The sequence below is a fragment of the Narcine bancroftii genome, chromosome 7 (assembly GCF_036971445.1).
Source record: "Narcine bancroftii isolate sNarBan1 chromosome 7, sNarBan1.hap1, whole genome shotgun sequence".
Lineage (NCBI taxonomy): Eukaryota > Metazoa > Chordata > Chondrichthyes > Torpediniformes > Narcinidae > Narcine > Narcine bancroftii.
This window is the reverse complement of record NC_091475.1, coordinates 10,251,123-10,265,306: the sequence shown is the minus strand read 5'-3', so window position 1 is coordinate 10,265,306 and position 14,184 is coordinate 10,251,123. Positions and strand designations below refer to the sequence as shown.

The window sequence follows — 14,184 nt, the reverse complement described above, 5'->3', positions numbered from 1 at the left end:
CCTTCCCCTGTTGTTTGTTATGTAAACATTGACACAAGTGATTTGTTGTTGCTACTGGGCTGTTTTTAAAAAATCACCAGTTTATCCGACATAGGCCCAGTCCCAGTCCCGACCATTTTCAATAATCGGAGTTATACTGTACTTTATTTAGCAAAGATAATGATACAGTACAAGTCCAATGATCCAAAATCGGATTTAAAATTTAAAATAATTTCGGATAAACGAGAATACCTGAAATCCTTATTTATCCAAAATTTTTGCAAAGCCGAACCTACCAGGGCTGTCGGGCTACCAGCAGCAGCAGTAGCAGACTTTGGGTGCCTGGCACCTGCAGCAGTGGACCTCGGGCCCCTGGAGGCAGCGGGGACCTCAACCTCCTGGGCAGGAGCCTCAGGCTCCCATCGTAAGCGGGGCCTTGGTGGTGAAGTGTTGGTGATTGGTTGTGGCCAGCATTTTTTTTGTGAGAATTAAGCTTTATTTTAATGCTTAAAAAGCCTTACCTTGTTGTTCGTTGTTGTTTAAACATGGTTACAAGTGATTTGCTGTTGCTACTGGGCTGTTTTTAAAAAATGACTAGTTTATCTGAAATTGGCCCGGTCCTGATCATTTCTGATAATCGGAATTGTCCTGTACATAACAATGTTTCCAGCTTGAACTCCTCATCAGGGTGTGAATACAATGTAGGCAGGCACCTGAACAAAAACGTGGGGGGGGGGTGAGGGGTAAAGGAAGGAGCACTGCCCCATAAGCAGGAGGTAGATAAGGGAGGGAGGGCACAAACGGGGCAGGGGGGTGGCTGTGTGAATGGAGAAGTAAGTGGGTGGAGAACTAGAGAAAAGAAGAGAGAGGGTTGGGGAAGAGAGGGAAAACAGAGAGGAGGGTAGCAGAAACCAGAGGTCTATGTTAATGCCATCTGGTTGGAGAGTGCACAGATGGAAAAATAGGTGTTGCTCCTTCAATGTATAGATGGTTTTGATTTGACAGTACATGACACCATGGACTGACATGACAACATGAGAGTGGGATGCTGGGAGAACCTGGTCACTGATGCGGACAGAGAAATGGTGCTTAGTGAAGTTATCTCCTAATCTGCATCCAGATTCTCTGTTGTAGGGAAGGCCACAATGGGAGCACTGGATGCAGTAGATGACTCCTGTGGATACACAGGCAAAGTGTTGCTTCACTTGGAAAGACTGTTTGGGGCCCCAAATGGTGGTGAGGAAGGAGGTGTGGGCACAAGAGTGGTACTTCCTGTGGCCACAGGAGAAGGTGCCAAGGGGGCGATTAATGGATGAAAGGGATGAATGGACGAGGAAGTCATTGATGTAGTAGTCCCTATAGAAGGCAAAGAGGGGAAGACATGTCTGGTGGTGGGAACACTTTGCAGGTGGCAGAAATTACATAGGATGATGCGTTGGATGTGAAGGCTGGTTGAGTGGTAGGTGAGGACAAGGGGAATCCTGTTTTTGTTGCGTCTAGGGGCAGAGGGGTCCAGGGCAGATGAGTGGGAAATGGAGGAGACGTGGACAAGGGCTGAGTTGATGGTGGTGGAGGGGAAGCTATGTTTCTCAAAGGAAAATATTTTGGATGATCAGGACTGAAAAACCTCATTTTGAGAACAGATAGAGTGGAGAAATTGAGAGAAATAAAAAGAAATTTTGCATGGCACTGGGTGTGAAAAAAAAGTGCAGTCGAGATAGTTGTGGGAGTTGGTAGGTTTTAAAAAAAATCTGTGAAAAGCTTGTCTCCCAAGATGGAGGCAGAGAGATCATGACACTGGAGGATGTTGCCAGAGATTTGACATCAGGGTCAAAATTAGCAACAAAGTGAATGAAGTTGATGAGCTCGTAATGGGTGCAAGAGGTAGCACTGGTGTATCAAGGGAAGAGCCCACAAACTGACAGGCATAGCTGGGATCCATGCAGGTACCTATGGCTACTTCTTTCATTTGGAGAAAGTGGGATGAATGACTTCTGCTCACATTCACCCAACCTCAAATTCACTTGGTTTATCTCTGGAGTGACTCTCCCCTTTCTTGATCAGCTTTGCTCTGTCCACATCAGTGACCGGTATCTCCCAGTGGCCAACCATTTCAATTCTGCGCCCCATTCCCATGCTGTCATGTCTGTCCATAGCCTCTTGCACCGTCAAACCAAGACCACCCGCAAATTGGAAGAGCAACACCTCATTTTCCAATCGGAAAGCATTAACATTGACTTCTCTGGTATCTGCCTACTCCACTTTCTCCCTCTCTTCCCCATCCATCTGTCTTCTTTCCTCTAGCTCTCCACCCCTTCCCTCTCCATTCACAGAGACATCATCCCTCCCCTTGTTTGCTGGTGTGCTCTCCCTCCCTGCGGCAAGGAAGCAACATTGCTTCTTAAGAACATGGGCTGTCAATTTCACCATGGGAGTCCACTTAGATAGGTTGGTTTGGTAAGTATAACATCATTAAACAATCTAACATCCTCTGATACCGTAAGCCCATCAAAACCTGCCATTAAGTGTGGGGCATCTTCACTCTTACCTTTGTAACTTGACAGGGGAAGACAATAAATGTTTATGTTTAATTGGCCTTCATCAAGACCATCAATTATGGTAACTATACCTCAAAAGTATTGTATCGAGTGATTTTCTGATTCTGGATTAGATCAACTTGTGGATGTTTGTAAAAACTAAACCTGTTGATAACCTATGTGTGAAAATGTAAAATCTGCCCACTGTAATTATTATTTTCAATGTGCCACTTTCTGGATAATAGACCAGAATATTTCCTACCTCTGACATCAGGCTAACTGATCTGTTCATTCACAGAGAGCAAATGTTCATCCGCATCTCAGGCAAGATTATTTAAGTGGGTTCAAAGTCAGATCTACAATCTCTTAAGGTGTGACAGCATCACTAAACCAAGATGTGGAGAGACATTCCCGAAACTCAAAACAAAAGCTCAACACCAAAAGAAGCATGGCATTTTGGTAAATGGTATGTCTTAAAAGAATAAAAAAGTAAATACTTCAAGATTGTTCCATAACATGCTGACCATGCAATACAGTGAACATCAAAACAAAATAAAAATATTTACCAGGCTTGAGTAAATGAAGGTGATACAGAAAGCCCAATACTTTGAACAGCTTTAAGATGGTTAAAGAAACAATTTTCTTGTTTGATTGTATTCTTTCTTCTTTTTTCATCCTATTATCAAAGGAAATACATTTAAAACAGATAACAATAATCTTTTTAAAGTGCAAACAGAAGTTCAAAAATAAAATTAATCAATGCTGTGAACCAAAACAGATTATAAGCAAAATTAAATGTGCACCTGGATCATCTATTTCGACTCCTATTTGACCCATAGTACAACAGGATAGTGTATTTTTTTCCAAAATATTAATTCATTGCACATTGGACAAAAATTAATGCACATTTAAAGGATTCATGGGATGACTGACTTGCTGGGCTATTTCAAAGGACAGTCAAGAGCAAAGCACATTGCTGTGGATCTGGAGTCCTATACACTTCCAAAGGTTAGAATGTATTGTATCACATAACCATGGAAAGAAGGCAGATTTTCTATCTGGAGCTACTGATTACTACATTTAATTTTGAAATCAAGTAATTTCACTTTCACAATCACCATTATTGGTACACACATTTTAAAATTAAAAAAAAATTAGACATATTTAAGTGCTGTCCACTTAATTAACTGAATTCTAATCACCTTCCTGATGTCTTGACTAATGAGCCAGTGATATCAATTCAAAGTTAGAGGTGCAGCTTGGAATTTTATTTAATTGATGGGAGTTAGAAATTGATATTCAGTGCTCCTTTCTAATGAAGTAACACATGTTCGAATCAACACTGAAAGAATTTTGTTCACATCTTTTCTTTTCAAATTGCTCAAAAAAATGTGCAAAACCCCCAAAAGGATTTTAAGTTGTTAAATTGTAATGTCTGATACAGACGTGCACATACTCAATATGTAAAGCTACCTTGATTAATTTTTAAAAAAATATTATTTTTTATTTTTCACACTGTGAACCATATCAACCAAAATATTTACAAATGTTTCTCATTAAATATACACAGTGGCATTTTCCCCCTTTTTTCCCCCCTTCCCTCCCTCCCCACTTCCCACCCCCTCCAAAACCAATAAATATTCAACATATACAATACAATAAAACCATAAAACAATGTCTTCACAGAATGAAAAATAAACAAGAAAAATGTGTCATCTATTTTTACACACTGAATCAAGTCATTTGTCTTCTTATCATTTTAGGGGGGTGGAGGTCCGAGGCAAGCCCTCTCTGTTATGTTCCATGTATGGTTCCCAAATTTGTTCAAATAATGTGACTTTATTTAAAAAAATTATATGTTATTTTTTCCAATGGAATACATTTATTCATTTCCATGTACCATTGCTGTATTCTCAGGCTCTCTTCCATTTTCGAAGTTGACATTATACATTTTTTTGCTACTGCTAAGGCTATCATAATAAATCTTTTTTGCGCTTTATCTAATTTGAGGCCTAATTCCTTACTTCTTATGTTACTTAGAAGAAAGATCTCTGGATTTTTTAATATGTTTTTTTTTGTGATTTTATTTAATATCTGATTTAGATCTTCCCAAAACATTTTCACTTTGGTACATGCCCAAATTGTATGTACTGTTGTTCCCATTTCCTTCTTACAGAGAAAACATCTATCTGATAATGTTGAATCCCATTCTTTTAACTTTTGAGGCGTGATATATAACCTGTGTAACCAATCATACTGTATCATGCATAACCTTGTGTTTATTGTATTCTTTATAGTTCCCAAACATAACTTTTCCCATACTTCATTTTTTATCTTTATGTTTAAATCCTTTTCACAATTTTGTTTAGGTTTTTAGCTTATTTCATCATTTTCCTTATCTTGCAGCTTAATGTACATGTTCGTTATAAATCTCTTAATTATCTTAGTGTGTGTAATCACATATTCAAAGCTGCTTCCTTCTGGTAACCTCAGTCTGTTTCCCAATTTATCCTTTAAATAAGATTTCAGTTGATAATATGCAAACATTGTACCATGAGTTATTCCATATTTGTACTTCAGCTATTCAAATGTTAACCATATAACCATTTACGGAGCGGAAACAGGCCATGTTGGCCTTTCGAGTCCGCACCGGTTCACTGATTTTGTGCGCCCTCTTCAGGCAATGGTCCCAGTAGATCACGTCGATGGGGGAGGGGGCAAAGGGAGACTCCATTGATCCTCTCTGCCACTCTTTTTGCAAAGTCTGAAACTAATACCATCAGTCAACATTTTAAAAAACATTAAAACCTCTGAACTTCCAGCAAGTCACTTAATTCTGTCATGAGAACGCGAGTCTGAAATAAATTATTTCCCAAAAAACAATTTTCTATTCTTTTGATTCCTTTTCTCTCCCATTCTCTAAAGGAAAGGTTATCTGTTGTGAAAGGAATTAATGGGTTTTGTGTCAATAACAATTTTGGCATTTGGTAATTCATTTTTTTCCTTTCTAAGTGGATCTTCTTCCATATATTGAGTAAATGATGCAATACTGATGAGTTTTTATATTGCACCAGCTCTTCATCCCACTTCGAAAGTATATGTTCTGGTACCTTCTCTCCTATTTTATCTAGTTCTATCTTAGTCCAGTCTGGTTTTTCCCTTGTCTGGTAAAAATCTGATAAATACCTTAATTGTGTGGCTCTATAATAATTTTTAAAGTTTGGTAACTGCAAACCACCTTGGTTGTACCCCTCTGTTAATTTATCTAATGCTACCCTCGGTTTCCCCCCTTTCTACAAGTATTTCCTTAATATTCTCTTTCGTTCATTAAAGAATTTCTCTGTTAAGTGGATTGGCAACAATTGAAATAAGTATTGTATCCATGGGAAAACATTCATTTTAATGCAATTTACCCTCCCTATCAACATTAGCAGTAATTCTTTCCACTGTTCTAAGTCTTCCTGCAATTTCTTTATACCTAGGATTGCTTGTGTTTGCCATTTAAATGTGATTCTTTTTTAAATTCTGTATAATCCGCGTTACTCATTGGCATCACTTCGCTTTTATTTGTGTTGATCTTGTACCCCGATATTTCTCCATAATCCTTCAATTTCTTATGTAATTCTTTTATTGATATTTCTGGTTCTGTTAGGTATACTATGATGTCATCTGCAAATAAGCTGATTTTATACTCCTTCTCCTTTATTTTTATCCCTTTTATTTTATTTTCTGTTCTTATCAGTTCTGCCAATGGTTCTATTGCTAAGGCGAGCAATGGGGGGGGGGATAATGGACATCCCTGTCTAGTTGACCTACTTAATTTAAATTGGTTCGATACATATCCATTTACTGTTACCTTCACCAATGGTCCATTATACAATGCTTTAATCCAATTAATATATTTTTCTGGTAGATTGAACTTCTGTCATATTTTAAATAAATAGTTCCATTCTACTCTGTCAAACGTTTTTTCTGCATCTAAAGCAACTGCCACTGTTGGCTTCTTATTTCCTTGAACTGCATGAACTAGATTAATGTTTACAGACATTATCTGCTGTTTGTCTTTTCTTAATAAATCCAGTTTGATCTTGTTTTACTATTTTTGGTACACAATCGGTCAATCTGTTTGCAAGTAATTTCACTATTATCTTATAATCTGAGTTAAGTAGAAATATTGGTCTATATGATGCTGGTGTTAATGGATCCTTCCCCGTCTTTGGCATTACTGTGATTATTGCTGTCTTACATGAATCTGGGAAGTTTTGTGTTTCTTCTTTCTGGTTCATTACTTTCAGGAGAGGAGGAATTAATAACTCTTTAAATGTTTTATAGAATTCTATTGGGAATACATCCTATCCTGGCGTTTTATTGTTTGGCAGCTTTTTTAATATATCCTATATTTTCTTTATTTCAAATGGTTTTATTAATTTGTTTTGTTCCTCTTTTTGCAATTTCGGCAGTTCAATTTTAGCTAAAAACTCTTCTATTTTATCATCTTTCCTCTCGTTCTCAGTTTGGTATAATTGTTCATAAAATTCCTTAAAGTTTTCGTTAATCTCTGTTGGATTATATGTAATTTCTTTGTCCTTTTGCCTTGATGCCAGTATCGTTCTTTTAGCTTGTTCTGTTTTAAGTTGCCAGGCTAATATTTTGTGTGTTTTTTCTCCCAGTTCGTAATACTTTTGCTTTATTTTCATGATGTTCTTCTCCACCTTGTACCTTTGTAATGTTTCGTATTTTATTTTTTTGTCCGCCAATTCTCTCCTTTTCATATCATCCCTTTTTACTAGTTCCTTTTCTGAATTTGCTATCTCCCTTTCAACTGCTCTATTTCCCGATTGTAGTCCTTTTTCATCTTAGTTACATAACTTATTATCTGCCCTCTAATGAAGGCTTTCATTGCATCCCAAAATATAAATTTGTCTTTCACTGATTCCGAGTTTATTTCAAAATATGTTTTAATGTGGCGTTCAATAAACTCTCTAAATTCCTGCCTTTTAAGTAGCATGGAGTTTAACCTCCATCTATATGTTCTTGGTGGGATGTCCTCCAGTTCTATTGCTAATAACAGGGGTGAATAATCAGATCACAGCCTAGCTTTATACTCAGTTTTCCTAACTCTCCCTTGAATATGGTCCGACAATAAAAACATATCAATCCTTGAGTATGTTTTATGCCTACTCGAATATGCCTTCTCTCCTGGGTGGTGCCTCCTCTATATATCCATAAGTTTCATTCCCTGCATTGATTTAACCATAAATTTGGCTACTTTATTCCTTTTGCTTGTCTTTTGTCCAGTTTTATCGAACATTGGATCCAACTTAAGGTTAAAATCCCTCCTATCAATATATTTGCTTGTGCATCTACAATCTTCAAAAAAATATCCTGCATAAACTTTTGATCCTCTTCATTAGGTGCATATACATTGAGCAAATTCCAAACTTCTGAGTATATCTGACACTTTATCATTACATCCCTCCCTGGTGGATCTATTATTTCCTCCTCTATTTTGATTGGTATATTTTTATTAATTAATATGGCTACACCTCTAGCTTTTGAATTATATGATTCTGCCGCTACATGTCCTACCCAGTCTCTCGTTAATTTGTTATGTTCCAGTTCAGTTAGAGGCGTTTCCTGCACAAATGCTATTTCTATTTTTTCTTTTTTCAGTAAATTTAATAGCCTCTTCATTTTGATTTGGTTATGTATTAACTCTTCAATTCTTGATCCAAGTACAAGGTGATTACCAGGCACCCATAGTAGTTAATTGCAAATGATAACACAGGGTTAATTTGTTACTTTTATGGTTTAAGTACATCTAATCACATCAATGGGTGTGAAAGTGCAAGAGCAAAACCAGAAAAAAAAATAGCTCATATTGGGGTTGAGCAGCTATAGAGTTGCTGTCTCAGCTCCAGCAACTTGGGTTCAAACCTGACATCTGACTCTGTGAACTGAATTTATATATTCTTCCTGTAATCTTTTGATCAGGCTTCCTTCAGGTATTCCAATTTCCTCCCACATCCCAAAGATGCACACAGATTGGATTTATTATCCACTCTAAATTGCTCCAGTAAAGCACTGGTATCTGGCACCTATGGGGATTGGTAGCTTGTGTTTTTTACTTCTCTTCGGGGACATTCAGATGTGCCCAAGAGTGATTAGAATCACGTGATCATCCATTTTACACCTCTGTATGACTTCTCAAAGTAACTAAGTAGAACAGTTGTTCTGTTGGTGACTTCAGTTGGGAACCAAATGTCTGGAGAAACACATCTTTTTCCCTTGAGGTGCTTTCACCTTCAGATCTGCTGATTTATATTGGTTGTCCTCAGCCACTACTGTATTTTGCAAAATAACCCAGTTAAGAACATAAAGACTGTATAGTTTCTCAGGTCTGCTTTACCATTCAACATGATCATGGATGATCATGGGGAGGGGGGGGGGGGGGGGGGAGGGGGGGAGGGGGGGAGAGGGGGGAGGGGAGGGGAGAGAGGGAGGGGGAGGGGAGAGAGGGAGGGGGAGGGGGGAGGGGGAGGGGAAGATTCTTGAAGGGCACATGCACATTTAAAGGTGTATAAATATGATGCAATGAACATTTTCATCACCTCAGACTGGAGAAGCAACATTCCTGGACTCCTGAGCAATGAACGTTTTTGCCACCTTTGTCGGGGGATGAGCACACCAGACTCCTGTACAACGTAGAGACAGAGTTTAGAATCTGGAGACAAAGGCAATCTGTTGGGGAAATGCAGTTGGTCCAGCAGCATCAGTGGGAGAAAAAGTTTTTGGCTGGAATCCTTCCCATAGCATTGCTGCTCGATGTGACAAGTTCCTCAAACATATGCTTTTTGGTCCTATTACATACCCTTGCAATATCTCTCTCTCTTTTTCTCTTTCTCTCTCTCTTGTTCAAATTGTAACTGCTTCTATAGCTTATTCCAGACGACAGATAACCTTCTGAGAAACAAATTATTCTTCACGTCCCTCTTACATTTCACGCTCTCTGGTTTCAGAATCATCTGTCATGGGAAACAGTGTGAGTGAACATTTTAATTCAAGCCCCTCAAGGTTTTGTACAGTTCTCCACAGTCATTTCTCAGCTTACTATGCTCCAGGGAATAGACCCAGCCTATCCAGATTCTTGGAACACAAAATGATAAATAGGAGTAGGCCATTTGGCCCTTCAAGCCTGCTCTGTTATTCAATGGCTGATCTGATGATAGACTTATTGCCACCTACCTGCCTCCCGCCCCCCCCCCATATCCCTTAATTCGCCTACTATGTAAAAATCTACCCAACCCTGTGTGATAGTACAGATTCTATTACCAATGTGTACAGATGGTAGTGTAGGATGACTGTAATTGGCTGAGAGTGTAGCCACACCTACTGGCAGGTCTTAAAGGATTGCTCCTAGCCATACCAGGTCATTCTGGACTGGTTGACCTACTTGTGATATGCTCCAGTCTTTTAGTTAATAAAAGCCTTGCCACCTACTGGCAGGTCTTAAAGGATTGCTCCTAGCCAGACCAGGTCATTCTGGACTGGTCGACCTACTTGTGATATGCTCCAGTCTTTTAGTTAATAAAAGCCTTGGCACCTACAGGCAGGTCTTAAAGGATTGCTCCAAGCCAGACCAGGTCATTCTGGACTGGTCGACCTACTTGTGACATGCTCCAGTCTTTTAGTTAATAAAAGCCTTGCCACCTACTGGCAGGTTTTAAAGGATTGCTCCAAGCCAGACCAGGTCATTCTGGACTGGTCGACCTACTTGTGACATGCTCCAGTCTTTTAGTTAATAAAAGCCTTGCCACCTACTGGCAGGTCTTAAAGGATTGGTCCTAGTCGGACCAGGTCATTCTGGACCTGTCGACCTACTTGTGATATGCTCCAGTCTTTTAGTTAATAAAAGCCTTGCCACCTACTGGCAGGTTTTAAAGGATTGCTCCAAGCCAGACCAGGTCATTCTGGACTGGTCGACCTACTTGTGACATGCTCCAGTCTTTTAGTTAATAAAAGCCTTGCCACCTACTGGCAGGTCTTAAAGGATTGGTCCTAGTCGGACCAGGTCATTCTGGACCTGTCGACCTACTTGTGATATGCTCCAGTCTTTTAGTTAATAAAAGCCTTGCCACCTACTGGCAGGTCTTAAAGGATTGCTCCAAGCCAGACCAGGTCATTCTGGACTGGTAGACCTACTTGTGATATGCTCCAGTCTTTTAGTTAATAAAAGCCTTGCCACCTACTGGCAGGTTTTAAAGGATTGCTCCAAGCCAGACCAGGTCATTCTGGACAGGTCGACCTACTTGTGATATGCTCCAGTCTTTTAGTTAATAAAAGCCTTGGCACCTACAGGCAGGTCTTAAAGGATTGCTCCTAGCCAGACCAGGTCATTCTGGACTGGTCGACCTACTTGTGATATGCTCCAGTCTTTTAGTTAATAAAAGTCTTGGCACCTACAGGCAGGTCTTAAAGGATTGCTCCAAGCCAGACCAGGTCATTCTGGACTGGTCGACCTACTTGTGACATGCTCCAGTCTTTTAGTTAATAAAAGCCTTGCCACCTACTGGCAGGTTTTAAAGGATTGCTCCAAGCCAGACCAGGTCATTCTGGACTGGTCGACCTACTTGTGACATGCTCCAGTCTTTTAGTTAATAAAAGCCTTGCCACCTACTGGCAGGTCTTAAAGGATTGGTCCTAGTCGGACCAGGTCATTCTGGACCTGTCGACCTACTTGTGATACGCTCCAGTCTTTTAGTTAATAAAAGCCTTGGTTTGGATCAACAAGTCTTTGGTTCTTTCAACACGCTCTACACCCTGTCTATACAGATACACCGAGGTTGCTTTCACTGCTTCAATGGGGAATTAATTCCATAGATTCACCACCCTCTGGGGAAAAGCAGTTCCTCCTCATCTTCATCTTAAATCTACTACCTTGAATCTTGAGGCTACATTCCCTAGTTCTGGTCTCCCTCCCAATGGAAACAACTTGACTACCTCTCTCATCTATGCCTTTCAGCAAACAAGAGAAAACTTTTTGTATATTTCTACAAGATCCCCTCTCATGCTTCTAAATTCCCCTTCTCTAGAATCAACTCAGTAAACCTCCTCTGCAATAGCAATACATCCTTCAAGTAAGGTGATCAGAACTGCATGCAGTACTCCAGATGTGGCCTCACCAGTACCTTGTACTGTTTCAGCATAACTTCCCTGCTCCTAAATTCAATCTTTCTAACAACGAAGGCCAACGTTCTGTTTGCCTTCTTGATAGCTCGCTGCACCCGCAAACTAACCTTTTGCAATTCATGCAAATTTACTGGAACTAGAGGCACTTGAGGTGTAATAAGAGCCTGGATACGAGATGATGTATAAGAGACCCTTAGAAATCCTAAGAACATTAGACCCTTAGAAACATTTTAGTGTGAAAGGTTAGAAGCAGTATGGTGTTTTGGGGCCCCTCTCTCCTGATGAATATCCTATGGGTTGACTTCCTTGTGGTTGTGGAAGAGGGGGATAAATGAGGGGACATGGCAGTCATCTTCCTCCTGATCTGTCATTTTTGAAAAGTTCTGGTGAGCCAGACATGGGTGGGACTGGTCCTTTTTCTGATTATAGCATTACCTTTTTCCTTTCCTGTATTTTCAGCTTTGATTCCTTTCTGGTCCCAGATCAGGGACTAACATAGTGAAAGGCTTCACCAGGACATTGACCATGGAAAAGTGACACCAGGACAACTGGAATCCATCAATGCTGGCTGACTATCATTGGACACTGACACGAGAGGCACCAGTTGCTGAGCACAAACTAAAATCTGTGGCAAAAACCACTCCAGGTCAGTTGAACTTGCACAATGTGTCGGCATTATTATGCAACCAAACATGCCAAGCTCAACAAAAGCCAATTCAATGTTTCTCCACTTTCCACCGTGATACAGAAAATTTGAAACTATCTTTATGTTCAGCTTAAAGCTGCCCATCACAACTCCCAATTTTTTTTTTTAAAAAGGAAGTGGTTGTTTCAATTAGAACCAGTTAGTGAGAAGCCCCAAAACACCATACTGCTTCAAACCTTTTACCTCTTTGACACTGAACATAGATACTAAAATGTTTAAGGGTTCTAATATTATAAGGATCTCTTGTACATTATTTCAGATAGGCTGGGTCTTTATTCCTGCAACATTGGAGGTTGAGAAGTGATCGTGTAGAGACTTATAAAATTATAAGGGGTATGGATAAAATGTACACTCACACTGTTTCTCACTTCCTGCTGAATCTTCTTCAGCTGCCTTCCTGTAGCTGGGCGACCAGAACTGCACACAACAGTGTGTCTAACAAATGATTTGTAAACCTGTAGCAATGATGTCCCAACTTTGTACTCTCTCTCCTGACCAAAGAAGGCAAGGGTGCCAAATACATCCTTCATCAGGATGTTCCCCTGAATCACTTTCTTTTTTTAAAATTTAAAAAAATTTTTCACACTATGAACCATATTAAACCAAAATACACACAAACATTTCCCTCTTGAATATGCAGTGTCATTTTCTTCCCTTTTGCCCCCTCCCTTCCCTCCCTCCTTCTCACCCCTCTCCCTACCAACTAAACGTTCAACATATACAATACAATAAACCCATTAAACCATGTCATCACACAATGAAAATAAACAAGAAAATTGTGTCATCTACTTTTACACACTGGGTCAGTTCATTTCATCTTATTTTATCATTTTAGGGGGTGGAGGTCCGAGGCAAGCCCTCTCTGTTCTGTTCCATGTACGGTTCCCAAATTTGTTCGAATACTGTGACTTTATTTTTTAAATTGTATGTTATTTTTTCCAATGGAATACATTTATTCATTTCTATGTACCATTGCTGTACTCGCAGGCTCTCTTCTGATTTCCAGGTAGACATACATTTTTTTGCTACAGCTAAATTTTGTGATAGCCTTATCATAATAAATCTTTTTTGTGCTTCATACAATTTGAGGCCTAATTCTTCTTCTATTACTTAGACGAAAGATCTCTGGATTTTTTTGGGATGTTGCTTTTTGTGATTTTATTTAATACCTGATTTAGATCTTCCAAAACTTTTCCACTTTCTCACATGCCCAAATTACTGTTGTTCCTGTTTCCTTCTTACAGCGAAAACATCTATCTGATACTGTTGGGTCCCATTTATTTAACTTTTGGGGCGTGATATATAGCCTATGTAACCAATTATATTGTATCATGTGTAACCTCGTGTTTATTGTATTTCTCATAGTTCCGGAGCTTAGCTTTTCCCATATTTCATTTTTTATCTTTATGTTTAGAACTTGCTCCCACTTTTGTTTGGGTTTACAGCTTATTTCATCGTTCTCTTTCTCTTGCAGCTTGATGTACATGTTTGTTATAAATCTTTTAATTATCTATATCTACTTATACTTTTTTCAATAAATTTAATAGCCTCTTCCTTTTAATTTGGTTATGTATTCCATTAATATTTATAATCATATAGTTCAACATGGCCATCTCTTACTCTGTTTACACCTCATTTCTGCTTCCTCACCACCACCTTTCCCCTCTTCCCCATTTTCATCTGTTTTCCCTTTTTGAACTCAATGTATGACAACACTTCTAAAACATAAAATACTTCAACAACTCCTTTAGGCCCACTATCTTTGTCTGTAAA

The 14,184-nt window shown here is 39.2% G+C and overlaps 1 protein-coding gene across 1 annotated transcript in view; it reads right to left on the bottom strand.

Annotated features, from left to right (window-relative positions):
- Positions 1–9,211, bottom strand: part of LOC138738496 (interferon alpha/beta receptor 2-like) — a 44,527-nt gene extending 35,316 nt beyond the window's left edge. The window contains exons 1-2 of the mRNA XM_069888791.1: positions 9,128–9,211; positions 3,083–3,192 (exon numbers count right to left, since the gene is read on the bottom strand). Coding sequence (XP_069744892.1) covers positions 3,083–3,191 — 109 coding nt within the window. The 5' untranslated portion in view covers position 3,192; positions 9,128–9,211. The remainder of the gene's footprint in view (positions 1–3,082; positions 3,193–9,127) is intronic.
- Between the last annotated feature and the right edge of the window lie 4,973 nt (positions 9,212–14,184).